At 59.6% G+C, this 26,003-nt stretch overlaps 2 protein-coding genes across 2 annotated transcripts in view; both read left to right on the forward strand.

Moving 5' to 3' along the window:
- Nucleotides 1–16,134, forward strand: part of SHC2 (SHC adaptor protein 2) — a 29,359-nt gene extending 13,225 nt beyond the window's left edge. Inside the window, exons 2-13 of the mRNA XM_036100741.2 lie at nucleotides 753–823; nucleotides 2,578–2,638; nucleotides 2,814–2,933; nucleotides 4,117–4,170; nucleotides 4,331–4,382; nucleotides 4,477–4,603; nucleotides 5,900–6,062; nucleotides 6,720–6,783; nucleotides 9,723–9,866; nucleotides 11,650–11,960; nucleotides 14,106–14,239; nucleotides 15,833–16,134. Coding sequence (XP_035956634.1) covers nucleotides 753–823; nucleotides 2,578–2,638; nucleotides 2,814–2,933; nucleotides 4,117–4,170; nucleotides 4,331–4,382; nucleotides 4,477–4,603; nucleotides 5,900–6,062; nucleotides 6,720–6,783; nucleotides 9,723–9,866; nucleotides 11,650–11,960; nucleotides 14,106–14,234 — 1,296 coding nt within the window. The 3' untranslated portion in view covers nucleotides 14,235–14,239; nucleotides 15,833–16,134. The remainder of the gene's footprint in view (nucleotides 1–752; nucleotides 824–2,577; nucleotides 2,639–2,813; nucleotides 2,934–4,116; nucleotides 4,171–4,330; nucleotides 4,383–4,476; nucleotides 4,604–5,899; nucleotides 6,063–6,719; nucleotides 6,784–9,722; nucleotides 9,867–11,649; nucleotides 11,961–14,105; nucleotides 14,240–15,832) is intronic.
- Nucleotides 16,135–20,805: 4,671 nt separating this feature from the next.
- C2CD4C (C2 calcium dependent domain containing 4C) lies at nucleotides 20,806–25,057 on the forward strand. Its single transcript, XM_036100762.2, has 2 exons — nucleotides 20,806–21,390; nucleotides 22,002–25,057. Exon 2 carries the CDS (start codon nucleotides 22,043–22,045, stop codon nucleotides 23,303–23,305), a length of 1,263 nt encoding a protein of 420 aa, XP_035956655.1. The 5' UTR covers nucleotides 20,806–21,390; nucleotides 22,002–22,042; the 3' UTR covers nucleotides 23,306–25,057.
- Nucleotides 25,058–26,003: the final 946 nt, after the last annotated feature.

Consider the following 26,003-nt stretch of genomic DNA (forward strand, 5'->3'; position numbering starts at 1 on the left):
CGCTGCCGACACCCCCCAGCACCCAGACACCAGCTGGAACGGGGCTCCAGGCCCGGGGCTGGCCCCTGCTCCCCCTCCCTTGGCAGAGGTTGGAGCAGTCTGGGAGCTCTGCAGGCTGTTTCTACCTCTGCTGTCCCTCAGCATCATCTCTTGGAGACTCTGAAGCCCCTTTCTGTGGCGAAGGCGGCCCAGGCCGGAGTTAGCACGCTTTTCCTGGAAAGGGTCAGATAGTCAGTGCGTTGGGTTTCATGGGCCAGATGGTTTCCTCCCCATCTGCCTGCAGGCCCTGTGCTGGGCTTTGGGGCTGCAGTAGTGAGCAAGAGCATCCCCATCCTGGTCACCATCCTGGTCCTCCTGGGCTCCTGCTCTAGTGGAACAGAAAGCGAGAACAAACAGCAGATGGTTAGACCAACAGCATGACTGAGCCTGGAGGGATCAACCAGGAAACAACTTGCTTAGTGTCAGGGAAGGCGGCTCTGAGGAGGTGATGCTGAGCCTGAAGATAAGGAAGGAGCCAGTCTGCACGTTGATGGGAAAGGGAGCAGCAAGGAGACAGCAGGTGCAAAGGCCCCGAGGCAGCAAGGCTGGACGTGGTCGAGCACAGGGGACAGGGCTCCAGCCCAGTGGGGGCAAGAGATGAGAGTGAAGCACTTGCTGGAGGAAGGGCTTGGGCTCACCTGTCCCCCGACCCAGGCTCTCCTGGGCTGGGGCTTGGGGCCTGCCTGCTAACCGCTCGTTCTCTCTTCCCTTAGTACATGGGCTGCATTGAAGTCCTCCGCTCCATGCGCTCTCTGGATTTTAACACCCGCACCCAGGTGACCAGGTGAGCCTTTGAGACCGGCTGCTGTGGGGCTGGGGGTTCGGAGCAGCTGGGGGAGGGCTGATGGGAGGCTTCGGAGAGGCGGCTCAGACAGTTTGCCCCGGGAACCCAGGATGGCAGGCGCAGTGACATTCCCTCCTGCCGCACAGCTTGGGGAACAGTGTGGCGTGGACTTAGGAGGGCCTTGGGGTGGGGCACGTGGTGTCTGAGTCCCAGCTCTGTCCCGCCCTCCAGGTGCCCCTGCTCCTCAGACCCTGGATTCTCTCTGTCAGGTGGAGATGACACCTGGTCCCTCCCAGTGTGTGGGTCCCACAGGGGTGCCGGGAGATGCCTCAGCAGGTCGTGGGACCTGCGGGTGCTGGCTGGTTCCCGGTTAGGACTCAGGTCAGGGCTGGAAGGGGCTGGGAGCCTGTCCAGGGCAGGGATAGCATTTCTGTTGTCCGTGCTTTTTTTGGTGCAGAGAAAGCACATTGATCTCATGATGCTCTGAGCTGCCAGGAGCAGAGTCATGAAGAGTCATGGCTACAACCAGGGCTGAGACAGAAAGGATCGACATCTTTTTGCATGTGAAAACTGAATTAGTCCTTTCACCGTAGACACAGAAACACTCTACTGAGATGTAATGCACACATCAAACAATTCACCCACTTAAAGTGCACAATTCGATGTGTTTTGGTTTCCTCACAGAGCTGTGCAACCACTCCCTCCCTAATTCCAGAACATTCCATCAGCCCAAAAGGAAACCCTGTCCCCATCTGTCACCCCCTATTCTCCCCAGCCCCCGGCCCCCACGAGCCCCCTTCCTGTCTGTGGATGAGCCTGTTCTGGACGTGTCACCCACGTGGACTCACACCCTGTGTGGCCTTCCGTGCCTGGTGCCCTCCCTGAGCGTCGTGGGCTCGGGGTCCGTCCCCGGAGCAGCGCGTGTGGGCGCCTGGCTCCTGTGCACGGCCGAGGGATGCTCCCACGCGTGGGGGACCGTGTGTGTATCTGTTCACCGGTCAGTGGACCCTTGGGTGGCTTCCACCTGTTGGTGATTATCATGATGTGTGCTGCTATGAACAGGTCTTGTGTGGATGTGTGTTTTCATTTCTCCTGTGCATGTTACCCGGATGTGGGAAGGGGGTGCTGGGCTGTGCGGTGACCCCATGTCTCACTGTTTGAAGGGCTACTGGACCGTTTCCAGGTGGCAGCACCGTTTTACCTTCCTGCCGGCTGGATGTGAGGGTCTAGTTTCTTCTCGTGGCACCAGCATTTTTGGGGGTCTGGTGTGGTCTGACCTTTAGGGTCCTGTGAAGTTCTGGTCCCCCCCGGGGGATTAGCAGTTTCACAGTGGTCTGTTCCTTACTGTCTGGGGGAGCCCAGAGCAAAGATCACTCTCTCATGCCACAGATGGGGATCTTGACTGGCCTGTGGCCACATGGAACTTGGGGTCTAGGCTCAGGAGCTATGCTGGTCCCCCTGGATCCGACCCCTATGGTTTTGAGTTGGGCTTGTGGCCCAGGGATGCATTGGTCACTGAGAAGGAGGTGCCAGAGGGCGAGAGCCAAGCGCGGTGTGTGTGGGGGGGTCTGCAGGTACAAATGGGGTGGGGGCTGGTAGCCTCTGGTCCATGGCTCTGTTCCTTCCGCCTCTTTCCAGGTGCCCTAGCTTCTGTCCCTCCTGTGAGCCCCACACTCTCTGAGCTCCTGCCTCCTCCCCACACCCCCCTCCCCACCTCCAAGCTCACTAAGCCCCTCCTCCCTCCCCCCACACAGGGAAGCCATCAACCGGCTTCATGAGGCGGTGCCTGGTGTCCGGGGCTCCTGGAAGAAGAAGGTGGGTGAGGGGCTTGTGGTCCCTGAGTGGTGCTTGTGGGTGTGGCTGGAGCAGTGGGGGCGCCGTGGCCGTCCTTGGACCCTGCCCCAGCCAGAGCCCCTCTGCAGCCCCACCTTCCCCAGTGCCCAGGCTCCCCAGCCTGCAGGCCCGGCACTGCCCTCTGCCCCGTCCCCAGGCCCCCAACAAAGCGCTGGCCTCCATCCTGGGCAAGAGCAACCTGCGCTTTGCGGGCATGAGTATCGCTGTGAGCATCTCCACCGATGGCCTCAACCTCTCTGTGCCTGCCACACGCCAGGTGAGTGCCACCACCTGCATTCCCAGCCCCGCTCAGGGCAGCTCCGGGGACTTGTGGGTGGAGCTGGAGGGCTGGTGGGTGCAGGGCTGTGTGTGGACACATTCACCTGGAGATGTGCTGAGACCCCCCCCCCCCCCCCCCCACTGAGCCAGGAGCTGAGCTGCCCTCGTGGCAGCCACAGTCTGCATGAGGCGCTGGGGCCAGGGATGCGGCCAAGCCCCCACCGTGCCCACGACGCCCCTGCAGAGAGTGACCCAGACCCAGTGTCAGCAGTGCCCAGGGGGAGGGCCCTGGCTTGGAATCTTCTGGTGGAAACAAACCAGCTAAATAAGGGAATAATTACAAATTCCCAAAAGGACCGTGGGGCCAGGCAAGGGATGTTGTAGGCGTACAGCAGGCACTGTGACCTAGCGGGGCGTCATGGAGGGCTTCCTGGAGGCGGTGACACTAGGGAGGAGGTAAGCAGAGGACATCCCAGGCAGAGGTCCCCCTGTGGGGGGACAGAGCTGGACAAGTCACAGCTCTAGGATTTGTCCGGAGAGCATTGTGACCCCGGGAAGTGCCGTGACCTGTGGCTGTGGGGGCACGAGGAGGGAGGGAGCCCAAGCCAGCGCATCTGTGGAGAGCCTGGGGAGGAGGAGAGGAACGTGAGCACTCAGGACAGCAGTGGATGGTGGCAAACGAGCACACAAATGAACATGGAAACGAGTGTGCAAATGTGCACACAAGACAGCATGCAAATACGGGGACGCGTGCACAAGTGAGCGTGCGAGTGAGCGTGCGAGTGAGCACACGGTGCCGGTGTGGGGACTGGAGCCTCGGGGGTCCCGCCTGTGTCTCTCGCTGCCTGCAGGGCCGCACTGGGTGTGCACATGAGTGTGCCGCACCCAGGTGTCTGTGTGAGTGGGCGCGGGTCAGGGTGAGAAGAGGTCTGGGCGTGTCCGAGTGTGTGGCTCTGGTCCGTGTGTGAGCGACTGCGTGTGTCTGTACGTCTGTGATATCTGGGGGTGTTGATGTGCTCGTGTGAGGGTGGGTGTGGCCTCTGCGTCCTGCCCTGGGGCGCCCCATCCAGCTGCGTTCCTGGTCCCCTCCCGTGGCCCTGGCCTAGTGACCAGCCCCAGCCGTGTGTGGGAGGCATCCCCCGTGACCGCTCCCGTGACCGCGTGTGTCTCTCTCTGGCCAGATCATTGCCAACCACCACATGCAGTCCATCTCCTTCGCGTCAGGCGGCGACACGGTAAGGCCGGCGGCTGGGGGGTGGACCCCTGGTCCCCTCTGTCCCCTGCGGAAGCCTCCTGCCCCCACACTGCTACAGATGGAGACTGGCATCCTGGCCAGGCTGGCCCGGGCGGGTCCAGCTGACCTCTTCCCCGCCCCCCCGTCCTCTCCCTCCCCAGGACATGACGGATTATGTGGCCTATGTAGCCAAGGATCCCATCAACCAGAGAGGTGAGGTCCCGGCGGGGGTGGGTGGGGGCCCTGTGGCTGGTGGGCCAGCCAGCCCAGGCCAGGCTAATGCTGCGTAACAAATAACCCTCTGCAGCCTGCCACATCCTGGAGTGCTGTGAGGGCCTCGCCCAGAGCATCATCAGCACCGTGGGCCAAGCCTTCGAGCTGCGCTTCAGACAATACCTGCACAGCCCCCCCAGGGTGGTCGTGCCCCCAGAAAGGTAGCAGGCCCACCTCGTCCCTGTCTTCCCAGAGATAGCACGTCACCTGACCGAGGCCAGATGCACAGTCCCCATGCTCACCTCCTCCGTGCCGGGTGCAGGTCTCCACTTTGTCCTGTCTTTCCTCTGTGCGCCCCTGTGGGCTTGTGGCTCAGCCGCCAGGTCCCCATTCCCTCGTCTGTAAACCCGGGATGAACACATCCTGCTCTGCCCCGGCCAAGGCGAGGAATCGGGGAGCCAGTCCACAGCTGCTGTCATCCCCAGGCTGGGCGGGGGTGGCCCACACTTCCGCAAAGGGCCGGTCAGTGTTTTCGGCTTTGTGGCCAGACCACCTGTCTCAGCCGTTGTGGCAAAAGCAGCCGTGGGGGGATGCTTAAAAGGATCAACGGGCCCCGGGCCAGGAAATCTGTATTTATAGACACTAAGTTTTGAATTTCATGTGACTTTCACATGTCACCAAATATTGTTCTTTGGATGTTCTCTGAATCATTTAAAAGTTCTGTGGCTTAAAAGAGAAGAAACCATTCTTAGCTCCTGGGCTGCACGCATACGGGCAGCCGGCCAGATTTGCGGAGCCCTGCTCTCAGCTACTTAATACACTAGGTAGAAATTTGCTAGACTAAATAATGAGTAAATGAATGTGTTAGAAATTCAAATGTGTGCATGATAAGGAAGAGGCAGAGTATGCAGGGGCAGACAGGGCCGCATGAGTCTCCACCGCACTGCCCCTCACGCGCGTGTCTGGGCCTCCCTCCCCACAGGTTCACGCTCCATCACACATGCACACCCGTGTTTGCCTCCCGTGGCAGGGCATCTGCAGCCGCCTCTGCCTCGCAGGGGCTGTTGGGGGGGGCCCTCTGGTGCCAGCAGCTTCCCCTGTTTTGCTCTCAGGACCCACAGGTGCCATTGCAGGGCCAGAGGGCAAGGACGTTGCAACGCGGAGGGCACTTCCACCCTGGCCCCGCGGCTCTGGGTGCAAGCTGGGGGTAGTGTTCTCTCTCGGGGTCTCCCTGGTGGGGCCAGAGATGGGCAGAAGGGAGCGAGGACCTGCTGTAGTTTAGCAGAAGTGCTGGGAAGTGCGCGAGATCCTGTTTTGTAGAGGAGGAAAGAGCACCCAGCTCCCCCTACCCTCAGCCTGAGAGGAGGCAGGGTCAGAGTCCCCGAGGCCTGGCTCGTCCCACCCACTGGGCGAAGCTCAAGCCACAAGGCCTTGGCACCCTCTTGGGTGTCCCCCATTCTCTCTGCCCCTGAGTCCTGGGGCTCCTGCCTGTGCTCCCGCTTGCTGTCTGTCCCCAGGCTGACCAGGCCAGAGGAGTCGGCCTGGGGGGACGAGGAGGAAACGGAACACAATTACTACAACAGCATCCCAGGGAAGGAGCCGCCCCTGGGTGGGCTGGTGGACTCCAGGCTCACCCTAACTCAGCCCTGTGCCCTCGGGGCCCTCGGAGCCCTCGGCCAGGTCAGCCTCTGTGGACCTCGTGGGTGGGGGCGTGGGGGGCAGGGTTGTCCTCAGGCACTGACTCCTTGGGCCTTACCCTAGAGTTTCCTTCTGCTTCTCCTTGATCCCAGTGGAGGGCCCTGTGCTTCCTTTCCCCCTTCCTCCCTCCTTCCCCAGATGCACAGAAGGTCTGGCCCTCCTCCAGACTCAGACACTGAGTAGATCCTTGTATCAGCAGTTTCATCAGGGCCATGAAATGGGAGTCCAGGGGCAGTAATGGGAATATACGATGGGGAGACTCACTCTGTGGTCAGGAGGACTTTCATGAAAAAGCAGTGTTTGGGCCGGGCCCTGACAGGTGAATAGGAGTTGCCTGGGAGAGCGGCACAGGGAGGGGCATCCAGGTGGAGGGAACAGCATGTGGCAGGTGGCAGGAAGGTGCAGACCCCTTCTGGAACCGAGAGGGCAGCTGAGGCTGCAGCAGAGGTGGGTGGAGGGATGGGGAGGGCAGTTTCAGAGCCAGGGGCTGGGGGAAGGGTTTAGAGGGTTTAGAGCTTCCCTTTGCCTCTGACTTAGGTCTCCAACCATGCAGGAGGGTGGGGCGCTGGGGGAGCCTGGGTGCTGGGCTGGGAAGGGGGACTTGCACATGGCCGGAGGACCCCTCACTCTCTTTTTCAGGGGGTATCTCCTGCTCGAAGGGACACGCGCAGCCTGCCGTGGGACCTGGGCCCCTCAGGTACCGGTAGGTGCCCCAGCCCCTCCCCACACTGTCTCTCTCTTTTCACTTTCACCGCTGAGACTATGCTCACTCCCCATGCTCTTAGGAGGTTTGACGACATCAGTTTCTTTTTATTCTGCACAGACTAGTTTCATTGCATTTTGGGGAGAGATACTGCATTTACATGGTTCAAAATGCCAGAGCATAAAAAAAGCATTCAGTGAGAAGTTGCTGGGCCCCCTGCCCACATCTGCCTATCCACCTCCCCAGTCAGGCCACCAACTGTTAGTAGTTACTAGTTTCCATTATGTTCCCAGAATTCTCCACGTACATTCAGGCCCATTCAAGTGCGTGTGTCAGTTTCCGCAGTCCTACGGATGGTGGTGTGCCGTGCACAGGTCCACCTCGCTTTCTCCACGTAGCCATCCGTCCTGGAGTTCGTTCCACGTCCATCCACGCAGATGTCCTCACCCTTGTCCCCACAGTGGACTCCTCCACCCTGTGAAGGGTCTTTTCTATTTTGCCTCTACTTGACTCATAGGCATGTGGGTAGACCTCCAGGTGTTTGCTATGACAGCATGAGGCGGGTTCAGGGGTCTCAGTAGAGTCTGTCCCCAGGGGAGTGGCTGCTTGTTCTACTTTGATGAAATCACGCAGTTGCCCTCCCATCAAGGTACCATGGGCTTTTGTTTTAACAAAATGATTGCGTTTTTAGCCCGTGAGCATCTTATCCCGTTACACGTAATTAGAAGTGACCTGCGCCCCGCTCCCTGTCCGGGAGCTCACCCACCCTGGCACATTTGTGTCTCCTTTCAGACGTGGGGAGAAGCAAAAAGATGATGGCCCCCGAGGCATGCTGGTCCTTGCTCACCGTGAGGTCCTTCTGAAGGGCTGCAAGCTCTCGCCCAGGCCCCGCAGTTTGCTCATTCCTGCGGCCTCTCTTGCCAGGCACGGAGGGTCTTTCAGCCCTGTGTCTGCCCTGCGGAGGCCGAGCTGGGGGACAGCCAGGAGCAGAGCCTGTTAGTCGAGCTACCAGAGGCTTCGAGGCTGTCCGCCCACCAGCCCCACTGCAGCTGCCTGTTCCCCCACGGCCTCCCTAACATCTGTGCTGGGTTTGGGTTTTTTTTTTTTTTTTTTTTTTTTAGATCTTCCCAAATAATCTGGGCATTTTCGTGACTCCCAGCATGGTGCTTAAAGACCACTTTTGTCGTTGGGCACCCAGCAGGTGCCCAGCTAAGATCTGGCCCTGGTACCTGGGCTGACTGCCCCCTGTCACCCCGGACTCCCAGGGCTCCCCAGCATCTCCCAGCCCTGATCCTCTGCACAAGCTGCTGGTGCTTCTTGTTATGCCTTTCCCTGTTCTCTAGCCAAGAACTCCTACCAGTATGTTCATGCCCCAGCTCCGATGTCCAGGAATTCTCTCTCAGTCTGGATTCCTACAACCTGGGCTTCTTCCCTCTTACCTGGCCCTGGCTATGAGGGGCTGGGAGAATTGGTGCCTCCGTCCAGGCAGACCAGGAAGCCTGGGCTCAGACCCCTCTGCCCGCAGCAGCCACCCAGGGCTGGCACATTGTCAGCACTCATATTGAATCATAATATTCTTTTTATAAAGATTTTATTTATTTATTTATTTATTTGAGAGAGGGAACACAAGCAGGGGGAGTGGCAGAGGGAGAAGCAGGCTTCCCACTGAGCAGGGAGCCTGATGCGGGGCTCGATCCCAGGACCCTGGGATCATGACCTGAGCCGAAGGCAGACGCTCACCGAAAGAGCCACCCAGGTGCCCCAAAACTAATTTTTTAAAAAAGGTTTTATTTATTTATTTGACAGAGAGAGACACAGCGAGAGAGGGAACACAAGCAGGGGGAGTGGGAGAGGGAGAAGCAGGCTTCCCGCTGAGCAGGGAGCCCCATGCGGGGCTCGATCCCAGGACCCTGGGATCATGACCTGAGCCGAAGGCAGACACTTAACGACTGAGCCACCCAGGCATCCCTGAATTGTAACTTTTGCCATATACTGTTCTAAGGTTTTAATCCTCAGCCCTACTTGTAAAGGAGCTACTCCTATCTCCCCACTTCGCCGAGGAAGAGACTGGGGCGCAGAGAGGTTAGCAGACTTGCTCGTGTCCACAGAGGGCAGGTGGAACTGGTATGTGAGTTCACATGTCCACAAGGGTAAAGATGTAGCTGGCATAACATGGATGTAATAAACTGTAGGGTGCTCGGGCTGGATATGGCCACGCAGTGTATTGAAATCATTATTTCTCTGCCAAGGATTAAAAACAGTGATGTTTAGAAATGAATAGACAGTTCTGAGAAAAATACACACGAATGCCTTCTGAATCTGGGAAGAGAAGCTCAGCCTTGCTCAAAATACGAGAAATGGAAATTAACATCCCCTAGATGCCATTTCTCGCCTCTCAGCCCAGCAAAGCCCTGGCACCTGGTAGGACACCTTGGGGGAGGCCAGAGGACTGGTCAGGATCCAGCAGAATCCGAGTGGACCCAAGTGAAAAATTCCTCTGAGGGTAACTTCTGCTGTCTGTGTGAGTTTTGAACCATGGTGATGCTGCACACACAATTAAGAAGGAGAGAAAGGAAATCCTAAAATAGAACAGGAACAGAATCAAGTGACCCACGTGTCATGTGGATAGGATAACATAATTACAGGGAGACCAGTTTCATCGTGATTATTTTTTGGATGTAGGCATTTAACGTAAGCGTGGGGCTTTCTGCCACCGTCCTGCCTGGTGGCAGTGGCCCCTCCTTGGGCGGTGGCCTTCTAGTGCCCCACAGCCCCTGGATGAACATTTACGGGGTCTGTCACTCCAGACGGTGCTGCGCGAGCAGGCCTACCGCTTCCTGGCGGGCGGCAGGTGTGGGTGGGGCTCCCGGTGGGGTTCCTCCTGCTCCCCTCTCCTGGGCTCCCCCAGCTGACCCCTCCACTCCTCCTGCGCTCCCCAGGCCCACCAGGGGACGGCTACGTGCAGGCCGACGCCAGGGGCCCCAGGGACTACGAGGACCACCTGTACGTCAACACGCAGGGTCTGGATGCCCCAGAGGCCCTGCAGCCAGAGGACAGTCCCAAGAAGGATCTGTTTGACATGCGTATGTGGGGGCAGGCCCCCTAGCAACCCATGGTCTGATGGGGGTGGCCCGGCCTTCTTCTCCTTGGGACTTTGCAAGTTGGTGAGGGTGGAGTGGGGGGACTCTCTCATCTGATAGGGGAAGCTCTGGGGGCCCCTCTCCCTGGGACTCTTCAGTTTCTTGGGGGTAACCCAGTTTCCTCTCTATAGGGGTCCCTAGTCTGAGGGGAGGCCTTGAACGAGTGGCTGGTATGAGGGGGGAGGCTCAGGCCCCTCTTCTCTATGAGACTCCTCAGTCTCTTGGGGGAGGCTTAGCTCCTTCCCTCTGGGTCTCCCCAGTCTGATGAGGGAATTTTATCTCCCTCCTCCGTAGTTTGAGGAAGTGGGCCCAAACCCCTTGCACTGGGAATCCTGGCCTGATGGGGGAGGCACCCTTAGGGGGACTGCTCCTTTGGGGGAACCCCAGTCTAATGAGGCAGGCCTAACCACATGTTGATAGAGTGAACCACTGATGGGGGAGCCCTGTCCTTCCTTCCCTCTGGGACACCCTGGCCTGAGGAGGACTCGGTCTAATGGAGGAGGCTTGTGTCCAAACACCCTCCTTACAACACCAACACCACCCTCTTCCACCAGCACCACGGGGCTCTTGGCTCCATGCTGGCCCAGGCAGGGTCATTTCCCTTCCTCAGGACACCTCTCTAGTGGAAGATCCCCAAGAACCAACCAAGTCAGCTGGAAATTTCTTCCTTCACAAAGTCTGCCACGCCCCTCCCCCACCATCTGATATGACACGAGCTAACGTCCATTGAGCACTCACTGTGCACCGGTCAGCGGGCTAAAAGCGTGGCCCCTGCTGGCTCCTCACAACAGTCCTCAGATGGGAAAGGAGGTGCCCCAGTGTGTGAGCTTCTGAGGCCAGCTGTCCCCTTGGGGTGACCAGATGGCCCAGCAACCCCAGCAAGCCTTCCATCGAAAATTCTGGGTCTGCGTCTGATTTGGCCAGCCTGGGTCAGTGGGGGGGAGGGTGAGATGAAGATGTTCACTGGCCAGGCCTGGTCACGGGTCCTGCTAGCTGGAGGCTGGGTCAGCCACACCTGGACCACTGAAGGAGTCAGGCAGGAGGGATTCCCGAGGAACAGAAAGGGGAAGGCGCGTGGGGGCACAGAACCTAGCCGTGCAGGGTTGGGGTCAGGGGTTCTGATCTGTGCTGCCCCACGTCCAATTTTGCAAGCAGGACACAGGCTCAGAGAGGGCGAGCAGCCTGTCCACTGTGGCACTGATGCTCTGCAGACCGCTAGGAGCTTGTCTAGGAGAGTGTGCAGGAGAAAGGCATGCGGGCAGTCGAGATGCAGTGTGGTATGAGGGGCTGGCCGGTGTGATCGGACAGGCAGTGAGCCAGGAGGCATACGCATTGGGAAGGAAGCCAAAGTGACAAGACAAGAAAAAGAAGGATGTGTACACATTGGAGAGAAAGAAGCACTTTATTTGCATATACGTTATGGGCATATACATAAAAATCCAAGAGAATATCCCGCATAACTCCCAGAACCCAACAGACGGTGAAGGCAGCACGCAGCGTGCACACAGAGCACATGAACACACCCACTCAGCACACACGCAGTGCACACTCAGCACGCAGCCAGTGACGTACGGTGGGCTCAGTGCAAGGTCTGACGCACCCTAGGCGCTCAGTTCCCCAGGGTGGGGCGACCACCTGGAGCTCTCCCTTCCCAGCCCAGACCCCTCCCTTTCCAGCAGGGGGCAGCTGTCCGCCCCTGCCTCCTGCACTTCGTCCTCGCCTGCAGGACCCTTCGAGGATGCTCTCAAGCTGCACGAGTGCTCTGTGGGGACGGGCACGGCGGCAGCGCCCCTTCCCTTGGAGGACCAGTGGCCCAGCCCCCCGACCCGCCGGGCCCCCATAGCCCCCACGGAGGAGCAGCTGCGGCAGGAGCCCTGGTACCACGGCCAGATGAGCCGAAGGGCGGCGGAGAAGCTGCTTCGAGCCGACGGGGACTTCCTGGTGCGCGACAGCGTCACCAACCCTGGGCAGTACGTCCTCACGGGCATGCACGCGGGGCAGCCCAAGCACCTGCTGCTCGTGGACCCCGAGGGCGTGGTAAGGTGGGGCACAGGGGCTGGAGGCGGGGCCGGAGTTGGGCGGGGCGGGGGCGGGTTCGTAGGCGGGCCGGGGCGGGGGAGGGTCCGCAGGCTGGAGGCGGGGGCGGAGTGGGGAGGGTCCACATGCTGGAGGCGGGGCCGGAGTAGGGCGGGGGCTGAGTGGGGAGGGTCCGCAGGCTGGAGGCGGGGGCGGAGTAGGGCGGGGGCGGAGGCGGGGAGGATCCGCAGGCTGGAGGCGGGGCCGGAGTGGGGCGGGGCGGAGGCGGGGAGGGTCCGCACGCGGGGGCGGGCAGGGGAGGGTCCGCAGGAGGGCACGGTCCCTGGCGCCCGCCGCAGCAGCCTTTAGGTTTAATCAAGTATTTTCCGGATTACAAAGCCCTTTACATTTACAGATTCTGTTCCCGTTGACGAGGTAATTTAGAATTACAAAGTATTTTCCACTTTAACAAGAATTTTAGGATCTGTAAAGAAGTTCCGAAGTCCATACAGCATTTTGGGGGTTACAAAACCTTTTCCAATTTCAAGGCCTTTCCGGGTTTACAAAGCACTATATTTGATGCACTTTTCTCCCACGTTCCATCAGCATTGTGTATCTTACAAATAATGATGTCTTTGAGTGATAAATACGATGTTTTTCTTTTCTAGTGTATTTCAAGGCTCACAAAGCATGGTTCAACTTACAAGGAGTTCTAGGGTCTACAAGTTACTGGATGCACACTTTTCTCTCACTCTGACGCCTTTGAAGCCTGCATGTTTTTTAACTCGGTCTTTGAGCTGCCATGATTATTTTGCTGGGAGGTTTTCCCCTCTCTTTGTGGAGCATGAAATAGTGATGCATCTTAACATTGCTTTGAGTCCGTTTGAACTTTGGTATTCTACAGTTCCTAAAGCATTTTGGGGTTTACAGAGCATTTTTAAATTTACAAGGAGCTCTGGGGTTCATGAAGCATTTTGCAGCGTCCAAGGGCCTTGGGGTTTACAGGTTATTTCCCAGGGGAAGGAGCTTAGGGGTGTTAGAGTCTTACCAGGTGCTTTTATTGCATCCAGCCCAAGCCTCAGAACCGCCCCGGGGAGCTCCATCCCCTCTCTGTCTGTCCGTATGGGTCACACTCCCTAGTGGGGCCGAGGCTCCGGGGGCCTGTTCTCAGTTTACCTTGTGTCTGGCTCACCGCTGCAGCCTCTGGCCTCGCAGGCCCCATTCCCTCTCTGCTAAGTGGACCTACCTGATAGGGTCAGCAACTCCTAAAGCTCCAGAAACTTCAGAACTTCCTCAAATACTTGGTTAAAGGGCAGACTCCCGGGTCCCAACCCCAGTTCCAAAGAAATAGACAGTTTTGCCATAGGGCCCAGGAATGTGCCTCCTAAGCCTGTTTGTGTCCGGTGAGCCTGCTTTGCCCATGAAATACCTGACAGTGGGGCCAGAGGGTTACCATCCGTGGTGTATGTGGTGATGCTCAGATTTTCTCATTCTAAGAGGCAGCAGATTGCTTTCCATTAGGTGTTCCCAAGATTTTCTGGGGCTGCCCTACCAAATGGCCACCAACGGACTGGTTTAAACAAGGGAAGAGTCTTCTTCCCTGGCTCCAGAGGCTGCAGGTCTGAGATGCAGGTGTCATGGGGCGGGCTCCTGCTGAGGCTCCGAGGGAAGATCCTGTCCAGGCTCCCCCAGGTCCTGTAGGTGCCACAGCCCTTGGTGTCCCTGGCTAGTTGACACATCCCTCTGGTCCCTGCCTTGCCTGCTTTCTGTGTCCAACTTTTCTGCTCTTATAAGGACACCAGTCATTGGCTTTGGGGCCACCAGAATGAGCTCATCTCAAGACCCTTCACTTAATCACATCTGCAAAGACACTTTTTCCAAATAAGGTCCCATCCGCATATTCCAGAGGTTGTGACACAGACACATCTTTTTTGGGGCCACCGTTCCACCTGCTGTAGGAGAGGTGGCCCCAGAATCCTGTGGCTTTGGAGCCCATGTCCTTACTAACTCTGGAATTCTGATTCCATGGACGCTTCTGAGCCAGGAGTTCTCAGACTTGAGGGTGCATCAGGCCTACAGGGAGGGCTCCTGAGAATGCAGATTCCCATTCAGCAGGACTCTCTAGCAAGCTCCCGGTGGTGCTGACACAGGCCTCTGGCCCTGCAGGTGCGGACCAAGGATGTGCTCTTTGAGAGCATCAGCCATCTGATCGACTACCACCTGCAGAACGGGCAGCCCATCGTGGCTGCCGAAAGCGAGCTGCATCTGCGTGGTGTGGTCAAACGTGAGCCCTGAGCCAGGTGTGTAGTCCGCCCCCATGGGCTCCCAGCATTTACCCATTCACCCAGTTTTTTTCTCATTTTAAAAATTAAGAAAGAATTCACAAACCACACAATTCACCCATTTAAAAGGTACAACTCAGTGGTTTTTAGTGTGTTTAGAGATGTGCAATCATTCTCTACCTAATTCCAGAACATTCCATCGCCCCAAAAGGCACCCGGCCCCCATCACCCCCTCCCCTCCCCATCTCCATTCTCCATTAGTCGTCACTCCTTGTCGCCCAGCCCCAGCCCCCGGCCCCCACGAGCCCCCTTCCCGTCCGCAGACGAGCCTGTTCTGGACGTGTCACCCACGTGGACTCACACCCCGTGTGGCCTTCCGTGTCTGGTTCCCTCCCTGAGTGTCGTGGGTTCGGGGTCTGTCCCCGGGGCAGCGTGTGGGCTCCTCGCTCCTGTTTGTGGCCCAGTGACGCTCCGGTGTGTGGATGGACACATGTTTACCTATTCACTGTCGATGGACATTTGGGTGTTTCCACTTTTTGGCTGTTACTAATAATGCCACTCAGAACATGCATGTCCAGGTTTTTGTGTGAATGTGTTTTCATGGCCCCTGGGTCTATACCTAGGAGTGGAATTGCTGAGTTGTCATGGTAACTCTGGGTTTAATTGGTGATAAAACATCTCTGGGAGGAGGTGGCTCTACACCAGAGGAAGGACTAGGGTGGCCTGGGTCTGTCTGGTGGGCATTCAAGGAGAGGTGGGGGAGATGGAAAGGTAAACCCTTGGCCTTTTGCTTTTGGTGCTGGGGGGCCATGGGAGGGTTTTGAGTTGGGGAGGGACAGGCAGGTCTGGGTGATTCTAGGACCTTTGTGGTGAGAGACTGGGGCTTCTGGGGGCAGTGGGGGGTGGTTTAGGCAGGAGAAGGTGTGGCTGAGCTGGGCTGCATGCACTGACTTGGGGAGGAGGGAGAGCTAGGATCGGGATTTGGGAAGCCAGGAGCTGGGGGTTCAGCTGGGGAGGGAGGGGCTGCAAGGGAAGAGGGTTGTGGGATTTCCCCCCCAGGGCTCAGCAGAGAGGAGTTTCCAGCCAGGTTGGGCTGCTCTCCAGTCCCCCTGACCACGGCCCCTTCCTCCCTCCCGGTCCCCAGCCAAGCCTGAGGCTACGGGCACAGAAGGGATTTCCAGTCTGGGGACAGGCTTTAGGGGCTAGTGGGCACGTGGAACACTGACATGATCTGCAGTGCGTTTGGGGCTGTGTGTTCGCACGTGTTAGGCTAAGACGTGCTTCCCTTCCGTCCCCAGAGGGGTGTGTGACCTGAGAAACAATGCCGATGGCAGCAGTGGCCAAGTCCAGGCATGGTGCTCGGCACCTCCCAAAGCCTCCAAGTCCCAGGTGGTTCTGAGCATTTTCGCAGAAGAAGGAAGGGCACAGAAAAGTGAAGGCCCTACCCTAGGTCACACTGCAAGAACATGGGGGAGCTGAGACCTCTCCCTGGCCCCTCAGCCTGAGGACCCTCACTAGGCCCCGTAACTGAGGTTCGGGGGGCCACTTGAGCCCAGGTCTCTGGTTGCTGTCACAGCTGACCCTTGACCTCGCCTTCTCTTTCTTCCGCAGGTGATGGTTCTCAGCTCCCGCTCCTGTCCTGCGCTGCAGACGCTCCCTGTCGTGGCCTTATGGGCTCCTCAGCCTCTCTCTGGACCCTGGTCAGGCTGGAGCTGCCGCTGTCTCTCCTTCCTCCAGCCTCTAGATCTTCCTTCTCCAGCCGGCCCCGGGCTGGGCCAGTGAGGCCAAGAGATGGGGGCCCAAGACCCTTTAATCCCACTGACCCCTGCCTGCCTCCACCCTCTGCCTGGGGTGAGGGTGTCCATACCAAAGACAGAACTTTTCTCACCTTTAAAGAAAATATCTTACAGAAACCCAGTCCTCTCTCTCCGAGCCCTGGCCAGGGTCGCCGCCGGGTTCAGGAGGCACCATCTCTCTCCCCAGAGGGACTTCAGCTCACCTCCCTGGAAAGATGGATTCCTGTCCTTGACAGCTCAGTTTCTCCACCTGAAAAATCAGTGCACAGTTGTCTTTTATGGGGAAGAATTGAGGTGTTTGGGGTCCTCAGGCCAGGACACCTGTGAATGTTGAAGTGTGGGGGGGCACCTCAGGGCTCAGCTGGGACAGTGGGGGGCATCCAGGCAGCAGCCGGACAACCCACCCTGGTGGGGGGTGGTCATGAGGGCCCTGCCCTCCCAGCTGTCCACGTGTACTGGACATTTGGGGTCTGTTTGTAATTACACGTGGGGACGATGGTGAGGAAGTCAGCCTACCTGACACTGAGGGGCCCTTGGGTTGGGAGGCCAAGGCCAGTCTCCCAGGTGGAAAGCCAAGGCACACGTGTGTCCTCCTGCAGCTGGAGGGTGTGGGGGATGGAGAGGAGGGTGCAGGCCTGGAGATGTGTCCCTGTGGGGGAGCACTGTCCCAGAACCCCCAGCACCACCCTCACACTTCTATTTCCACCCCCAGATAGAGCACCCCACTCCTCTATTAGACACAGCCCTGTCCTCTCCTGGGAAACACCGTAGCTTATCTCTTATATGCTGTAGACCCGTGTCTTTCAGGATGCCCCGAATATCTGGCAAACTGTTCTTCATTTCTTCTCTTGACTGCTCCTAACTTAGCCCTGAATGTGGCCTGACTTCTCAGGTGTCCCCACTCCTGTCCCCCTAGGAGCTCCTGCTTATCCCCGATGCCTCTCCAGACCTTCCCTCCCAGAGACCTCATCTCTCCCTGGGACCCCTCCTCTGACTATCCTGAAGAGGCCTTCCTGACCCTCACCACACCCTGCCAAGGCCACACCTGTGCTTAGGGTCTGGCTCATCAGCAGGCCCCACCCCCATGCTCTGGGGGAGCCTGGTGAGGGTATGGGGAGCAACGGCCACTCTGTCTGTAACTGGGAGGGGCGGAGGGAGAAGCTATCAAACGGCAGAGCCAGAGGGGACTCTGATGCCTTGTTTCTTACTTTAGAGGGGCCAGTCTGTCCATCCATCCATCCACCCATCATCTACTCACCCATCCATCCACTATTCATTCCATTCATTGGTCCATCCACCTGTCCCCCGATCCTGGTATCCTTTAGTATGCCTGCGTTGGGCTCCCCTTATCTGCCAGGACCTCTGGTGGGTAACGAGGATGCAGCAGTAACCAAGACTGATCTGTCCTCATGGAGTCGATAGTCGAGTGACATCAAGCAGCAAATCACCACTAAGTGTGTAATGACAACGTGAACTTAGCCCAGGAAATCCAGGAGGGTGGGAATGACACAGGGGATATGGTCTGGAGGATGAGAGCCCCAGGGGAAGAAGACAGAGTTCTAGGCAGGAGCGATAGCATGTGCAAAGGCCCTGTGGTGTGTGGCTTGCAGCACATTCAGAGACCAGAAGGATGACCTGTGTGGCTGGTGGTGAGATCAGAGGGGTGGTGGAGTGGAGGACATGGCTGGGGGGAAGCTTGGAGCCAGGGAGAGCTGCTGGGGAGCTTTGAAGCACAGAGATGATAGGATTCCCAAGTGGGAAGTACACTGTTGGGGACAGGAGAGGAATGGGGGGCAGTTGGGAGAATTCACTAGGTTCTGGACTAGGGGAATCTCCAAAAGTATCTGATTTCAGAGACTTGTAGGCTAGAGAGGGGTCCTAATGCACTTTGTTCATTCATTCGTTCCCCTGTGTCCTCCTTCAAAGCCTCTATGTATCCAGGACACCTGCTGAAGCATGTGCTAAGAACAGCACCGGCTGTGGGTGCTCAGATTCTCCCCACTTTACAGAAGGGGGAGCAGAGGCTCAGAGGGTGAGGTGGCAGAACTGGGATTCCCACCCCATCACCTCCCCTGTCCTGCTCTCTGAGCCGGGAACGCCAGGTCTGGGGTGCCCATGCAGTGAGGGGGGCCGCGAGCCTGGCTGCCGCTGGTCCCCCACACTTTTCTCCTGCCCCCATCTACCCTCAATTATTTGGTCGGCAAATGCTCCTTGGGCCAGCCTTGTTCTCAGGGAGCCTTGGGGTGGGAGGCAGGCACCATGCAGCCTTGGACTGCTTGCTTCCCTTCCCTGAATTGGGCTACTCCCCTGTGCCTCAGTTTCCCTGTCTGTAAACTGGGGATTGTGGCCCTCCTCCACAGTGGGTTAACCTGTGCCTTGTTGGGCCGAGGTCTCTCCTGGGAGCTTTGGACAAGCCTTCTGGTAGCTCTTCCAGGGGAGGAGACAGAGCTCAGAGGAGAAGCTGTTGGCCAGAACTGCATGGGTATAAGGAGGCTTCTCAGGACTGGAGCTTTTTTCTTTGAGCTTCCTCAAGGACCTGTCTGCGGGTGGCTGCAGGGGGCAGTCTGGCTCCTGGCAAGCCCCCTGTCCCTCCTCTCTCCCACAAGCTTAGGTCCCTGGTGGGTGGGAGTTGAGGACCAAGGCCTTGCAGCATGAGGTGGTGTGACTTAGGGTGGGAGGGGCTGGTTAATACCACCTGGGCCCCTTTGCCAGCCTCCGCATCTCTGATCTCAGGAAGGCTGCAGCCTGGGGTGTGGGGGGAGTCCTGGGGATCTGCCACACCACACCAATCAGCCTCAGGGCTCTGCAGAGGAAGTAGGTTTTGTTGACTGGAAGAGGTTCCTGTTTAGGGACCACAAGGCTAACTAACCAGCTGGAAGGGCCCGCCTCCTGGACCCCGCCCCTCCGAAGGCAGATGTTTGGGACCTATCCCCAGGTTCCTGGTCTCTCTGGGCCTCGGTTTCCCCAGCCCCCAAAGGTGATGGGGTGGGGGCCAAGGGGAGGGGCTTCAGCTGAGCTGGCTGTGGTGGGGATCAGGTTCTGGCGTCCCTTTCGAGGCCGGGCCAGCCCCCTTTCTCACCAGTAGCAGCGTCCAAGAAATGATGACCAGCGCTCCCATCACAGTGTTCTAGGCCCTGTTGTCAGCCCTCTGCGTGTCCTCACCGGTTCATCCTCACCTGAGGCCGTGGTACAGGGACAATCTTTATGCCTGCAAACTGCCCCGGGGACAGAGGCAGAGGTCTGGGCACCTGCCAGCAATCACACCACAGGGGAAGCATCGGTGTCAGGCTTCCAGCCCCAACAGAGCACCTCCAGATGAGAGTCCCCAGTTGCTCAGCACGGGAATCAGCACAGAACAAGCTCAAGGCCTCCTCCCTCAACCCAACTGGGAGGAGACCCTGCCCCAACTGGGTAAGGGGGAGTGGGCAGTGAAGCCCCTAGCACCCAGGCCGGCTTATCATCAGAAAACCCCCAGAGACCTGACTCAGTCACTTCCCCTTTGTGAGCACCACTCTCCCTGTCCATGCGATGGAGGAAGGTGGCTTTGTGGCCTCCGAGCTCCCCCCTCCCACCCGCTGCAGGACCGAGCGCTATTCTAGGACTCATGCTTTTTACTGTGGTGCTAGTTCATCCATTTGTCTGGCAGGTATTTATTAAAGTGTCCCCCCAGTGTCTTGGGGTCACAGCAGGGATAAGGCTGCCTTCCTGCCTTCCTCCCAGCAGCTCCAGGCCCGACAGGGGCAGTGGACATCAACCAAATACTTGCTCTGGGGCATTCTTCACCATAGCTAAAGTTGGGGTTCAGTGGGCACAGTTAGGCTGTGATGACCGGCCAGCCCAGGCTGGCTGGCAGGGCAGGCTTTTTGGAGTTAGAGGTGAACTGAAGCATTCATTGGCATTTGCCTCCCCTGTTGGACTTTGTGGCCATGCCAGTGTTCCGCCCAGCACAAAAGGGGGCTCAGTGTTTGCTAAGAGAGCAAAGCTGAGACAGACATTTTGGGGGAGTCATGGACCTCTCAGAGCCTTGCTTTTCGCATCTGGACAAGGAACTCCAAACCCCACCTCACTCCAAGGGAGTTCTGTCCCACTCCCACCTGCCCCTCTGCACCCCTTCTGCTGATGACCCAGTGGTCACTGCAGACCAGCCCTCATCCTAGCTGGGGCCGCAATGAGGAACGCAAGAGGCTCCTGGACAATCATAATTTAATAAAGTCCAGGCTTTGGGTTAGTCCTGGCAATCCACTAACTTGCTGGCTTCTCACCGACCAAGACTGGACCTGGGACTGGTTGGCCTTAGGGTCCAGAAGGGGACATGGAGGCTGAGAGGGAGGGCAAGGGGTGAGGAAGCAGAAGTTGAGGCAGGCAGCATTCAGGGCAAGAGCAGGCGGCATCCAGGGGACCCTGTGGTTTCTGGAGCTGCCAGGCCTGGGGCTGCGGCCTGGTCCTGCCCGTCATCAGTCTCTGAACTGTGAACAGCACGGTGGGGGTGCTCGCCCCTCTCCCCTCGGATCACGTTTTCCTGCTACACGTTTGTCACGGGAGCTACAAACCGACACTTACAATGTATCTGTGTACCTGTCCACTGGCGTCCCTGGCACTGGGAATCATCAGAAGGCTGGACGCGGCGTCCACCAGCTGCTCAATAAACATCTGTTCTCGAAATGCAGGCCGCTCCTTGGGCGGCTGCAGAGTGGACACCCGTTTACCGTTTACCGGGGAGGAGCGCGGCTTAGCTGCTGGGTCCTTATGTCCGGAAGGAAACCCTCACTTCGTCCTGCACTGACTGGGGAGGGCCACCGCCGGGTTGCTGTGAGTCCTTAGGGGCCTGGCCCGGACAAGGCGCTCAGTGATAAATTTAGTTGCGCCCCTTGTTGCCATTGTTTGATTCATCACCCGGAGTCAGGAAAGCGGCTCTCCAGAGAACCTGCCTACAGCGAGTGTGGGTCTGGGCCCCGCCCAGGTGGACTGAGGCAGGGGCCAGGGGCTCCCGGGGGTCCCCGACTTCGCGGGTCCGCAGGCTCAAGCGCTAGGGGTGGCCATCCACAGGGCGCCACCACCTGCTGCCCACCCACCTGCCCCCACCAGCCCCCGGGGTCCGGCCGAGGGGCAGCCCCCTGCGGCCTGGGGGCGGGGCGAGGCGGGGGCGGTGGCGGGGGCCGCCTGTGCGGCCGTACTAGGAGGAATACGGCGGCGCGGCGGCCGGGCTGGGCGGTTTCCCGCCGCCGCCGCCGGTGAATGAGTCCCTGCTGCGCTGCCGCCGCCGCCCGTGCTAGAGCTCTGGCCGCGTCCCCCGCGCGGGCCCCGGACCTTCGCGCCAAGACCCCGGCGTGCCCGCGGGACAGCCTCCAGCCTCGGGCCACCACCCCGGGGCAGGTGAGTGCGGGGACCCCGCCACGGTCCGCAGGGTCTGCTGAGACCCCCGCCCCCACCCCAAGCTGAGTCTGGCGGGGGTGGGGGGCGGAGAACTGGCGGGAGGGGTCAGCTCGCTGCGCTGTCAGGCCCCCGACTCACCTCCTCTCCCTGCCCCCACCCCGGTGCCTGGGCCCGCAGCGCTGGGCGAAGCCACAGGTGGGTGGGAGCTTGGGGTGGGGGGGCGCGGGGCTGGGACATCCTGGGGGTCCGCACACACACCGTGGGTATCTTCCCTTTGGATTGAGCGCAGACCCTTTAGAAAGCGCTTTGAGATCCTTAAAACGGGGTGGGGGCGGGAGAGGGGCCGCTCTCCCCTGGGAGCTTCCCAAGAGTCGGAGCGCCGCCCCCCACCTCCCTCGCTTCGGCTCTCGGGTCTGGGAAGTTAAGCCCGATCTCTCTTGGGAGGGGAGGGGAGGCGCGACACGCCCTGAGTGACCCTGCTGACGCCCTGCTAGCTCCCTGCTGGCCAGGGCCTTGTCCTTGTGGCCCCCTACACGGGCGCCAGGAGCCCCCTCTTCCAGTCCCCCGGTGCTTGGGAGCCCGCAGCTCCTGACCCCTGCTTCTCTTCCCAGACTCTGCAGAGCTCCTCCTGACCTCCGTCCTGCCTGCCCCCATGAAGAAAACCAACCTGTGGTTCTTGGAGCGTCTTCGGGGGTCTGGGGAAAACGTCACTCCTGGGGGCGAGGCCGGGGACAAGGCTTCCAAGGGGCCCCTGTACAGCAATGTGCTCACACCTGACAAGATCCCTGACTTCTTCATACCCCCCAAGCTGCCCGCTGGCCCCGCAGATTCTGAGGGGCAGGCTGAGCTGGGCCCCGCCTCATCGGAGCAGAACCTGGCCTCGGGGACGCCCCGCCGAGCCCCCCGGAGCCCGCGGCTGCCTGCCAAGCTGGCAGCTGAGAGCAAGAGCCTGCTGAAGGCAGCCACCCGGCACGTGATCCAGATCGAGAGTGCGGAGGACTGGCTGGTAGAGGAGGCTGCCACCAACGCTGACCCCCAGGCCCAGGGCGCCATGTCCCTGCCCTCCGTGCCCAAGGCTCAGACGTCCTATGGCTTTGCCACGCTGGCAGAGAGCCCCCACACGCGGCGTAAGGAGTCCCTGTTCCACAGCGAGCATGGAGCCCTGGCACAGGTGGGATCCCCAGGTGCCGGTCGCCGTCGGGGGGGCACCAAGGCCAATGGGGGCGATGGGGTGCCCAGGGAGGCTGGTGGGGCCCTCATGAGCCCCAGCCGCTACTTCAGCGGTGGGGAGAGTGACACAGGGTCCTCAGCGGAGTCCTCCCCGTTCGGGTCCCCTCTGCTCTCACGTTCCGTGTCGCTGCTGAAAGGGTTCGCGCAGGACAGCCAGGCCAAAGTGAGCCAGCTCAAGCACTCGGCGGGCCGCCACAGCTCCCTGTCCGCTGAGGACAGCGCACCAGACACCAGCCCCGGGGCGCGGCGCCGCCTGACCCGCAGGGCCACCCCAGAGCCGGGCCCTGAGACTGGCCAGGCGCCCCGAGCAGAGCACGCGGTCCGCATGGGCCCGCGGGGCAGCGTGCGGCTGCTGGCGGAGTATGAGGTGGCCCAGGCCCGCCTGCGGGTACGCCTGCTGGCCGCTGAGGGTCTCTATGACCGCCTGTGTGATGCCCGCAGCATCAACTGCTGTGTGGGGCTGTGCCTGGTCCCCGGGAAGCTGCAGAAGCAGCGGAGCACCATCATCAAGAACAGCCGCCACCCCGTCTTCAACGAGGACTTCTTTTTCGATGGCCTGGGGCCGGCCAGTGTCCGGAAGCTGGCCCTCAGGATCAAGGTGGTCAACAAGGGCAGCAGCCTCAAGCGGGACACGCTGCTCGGGGAGGAAGAGCTTCCGCTGACCTCCCTGCTCCCTTTCTTGTAAAGGCCCCTCCCTGCCTCCCTCGCTCCCGAGGGGGCAGAGGGAAGACCCCCTCCCCTCCCACTCAGATCCCCGTGGGCAGGAGGCCAGCAGCCAGGAGGGGGGCTGGAGGGCTGTTTAAACTCAGGCTGGGCTGCCGTCCATGCTGGGGGTTACTGGGTTGCCAACGGTGACCGGAACACTATCTTTCATGGGTTAATTTTTTCAGAGGAGGAAGAGAGGGGGCAGCCAGGGAAGAGAAGGGGACACTTTGCAGGGCTGAGCACCCCCCTACCCCGTGCCCTAAGTTCCATGCCGCCTCACCCCTTTCAGAGTTCTGGAAAGGGGTTCTCCCGGGGCGGGGGTGGCCAGGAACCTGTGAGACACTTTACCGTAGGCTTCCCAGTTCCCCAGTGACCCTGCAGGGGCCCAGAGGGCCTGGAGGCCGCAGAAGTGGATCACAGACCTAGAGGTGGCCAGTTCTGAGGCTGAGCCCAATATTTCTCTTGGTTGCATGAGAGTCCTCCTGCCCCGGCCCACCAGACACCCCCCGCCCCCTCTGCCCCCACCAGACAGCAGCACCAGGTCTGGGATCTACCAACAGCGCCCACGAGGCTGCAGGAGACACCCCACCTGGGTTAGGCTCCAGAGCAGAGCAGGTCAGCGAGGCAGGTGCACCCGCTGGGAGAAGACAGGCAGAGAAGGGAGGCAGCGTTGCCGTGGGGCTGGAAGTGGGGGAAGGCCCGGGAGAGGACAGCGGAGGCTCGGGCTCCCCTCCGGCCCCTGGGAGCAGCTCTCCTGTCTGCTATTTTCCTCCAGCACCTTCCCTGCTGGGCCAGCCCACCTCACACTCGGGAGCCTTCTGCCCCTGGAGGGGTTGCTCAGAACAGGCCCAGAGCGCGGCCCCCAGCCCCCACTCCGCCCCGTCCCTCCAAGGCCGGGGGCTGCCACCCCCCTGCGCAGCACCCTTGGCCGCAGGACGCCAGGAAGTGATAGGGACTGATGGCTGGGTTTTCACTCTACACAGTAAATAGCTTTTGGTTAGTGTGGGCGGAAGCTGGCAGGCGGGGAGGACCCTGGTTGTGCACCTTCATGCTGCATGGGTTTAAAGTTGTGTCCATATGTGGGTCCTTGAATGATGTCCGTGGATGTTTCCCAGCTTAACACAACAGAAACGGTACAGTTTGAAGCAGGGGCCGGGCCAGGCTGCCTGGTGAGCATGGTTGGACGGGGGCAGTCCCTGGGGATCCCGGGGCACCCCTCCCCATCCAAACATTGTCCCTCCTGACTAGGTTTCCAAATCCCACTGGGGGAGGGATGAAGGAGATTTCCCCCGTAGCCGGGGAAAGCACTTGTTCCCGTTTGCACTTTGGGACTGAGAATTTGGGGCCCTTGGAGCTGAGGTCCCTTGCTGTGCCCGCTCTCCCCTCCCCACCTCTGTCCTAGGCCTGTTCCTTCATGCTCCCTGCTCCTGGTGTCAGAGGGGGGCTCCCCTTTACTCTAGAACCTGGAGACCCCCCCAGGGCCAGGCTTGTGGGCTGGAGCACGTGGACAGAGGACCCTGCACTGAGTCAGATGCTTGGAGCTTGCACCCTCTCCCTTCCCTCTGACCCTGACCCCTGCTTTCCCTCTGGGGAGGGCCCATTTTATATGTCCCTGCACTATTTGATATCTTTGTGTTACAAGTTGACTGTGGGTAAATCCTTAAGACAGCCTCTCCCAAGTGTGTTTGTTTATAAATGCTGTTTTTAGTGCAATAAAGGTGTTTCGGGAGTGCGGGGGTGGAGATCTGTTTGCTTTGGTGTTTAATAACAAGAGGAATTTTGCCTTGAGCTCCAGGGAGGGTGGTGGGGGCCTTCTGATTGGCGGAGTCCTCTCAGCCCATTCGGATCCTCTGGGTCTGTCTCCTGCTTGGGGTGGGGGTGGGAAGGCAGACTGCAGCAGGGTGGTGCCACTGGGGACCCCGGGCCCTGTCACCGTGGCGGCTAGCATGCATTTATTCAGCGGGTCTGTGTACAGGTCCTGTCCTCGCCCTCCGTCTGCACACACGGCGTCCCACCTCACAGATGAGGGCAGGGGTGCTTTAATAACATGCCCAAGGCAGCCTAGCTAATGAGAGCCAGGACTGGAACCGGCACCCTCACTGTGGCCACTGGAAGGAGGCCAGGGCCTGCCCCTTCCAGGCTCTGCCCACTTGGGGACACACTGGACTTGCAGCGTCATCACCAACAGGGACCCCGTCAGATGCCATCGGCTGCCAAGCAGGAGCATCCCCCCTGACCTGCCCCTCACCCTCATCTGGTCTGCCCCAGCCCCTGAGATCAGACAGATAGCAGAAAGCAAGTGCTTCAGCCAGGAGGCCACCCCCACCACTCCCACATGACTTGGAGACACATGATTTGGAGGCTTGGGCTGCAGGTCATTCACATCGATGCCGGTCCCTGGGCCTGGAACGCCTCCCATCCCCCAACTTCACTTTCAGGCTTCAGCTGAGATGGTACCTCCTCCAGGAAGCTTCCCAGTCCTCTCGGCTGGGGAAGGGGACTTTGCTCAGTATGTCCTGCATCCGATCTCAGCTCACATGCCGACTGGGGCTGGGACAGGTTCATCTTGGTCAGTGGTGTCCTCAGCTCCAACACCAGGCTGGGCACCCACGAGGTGCCTGACCAGTAACTGATGAGTCATTGGAAAACCATGGCTTGACCCCATGCCTAGGCCCCTG

The sequence above is a fragment of the Halichoerus grypus genome, chromosome 1, assembly GCF_964656455.1.
Source record: "Halichoerus grypus chromosome 1, mHalGry1.hap1.1, whole genome shotgun sequence".
NCBI classification, from domain to species: domain Eukaryota; kingdom Metazoa; phylum Chordata; class Mammalia; order Carnivora; family Phocidae; genus Halichoerus; species Halichoerus grypus.

Bases quoted from the DNA above. Each gene is read 5' to 3' on its own strand.
- C2CD4C (XM_036100762.2), top strand. From the start codon at position 22,043: ATGAAGAAAACCAACCTGTGGTTCTTGGAGCGTCTTCGGGGGTCTGGG.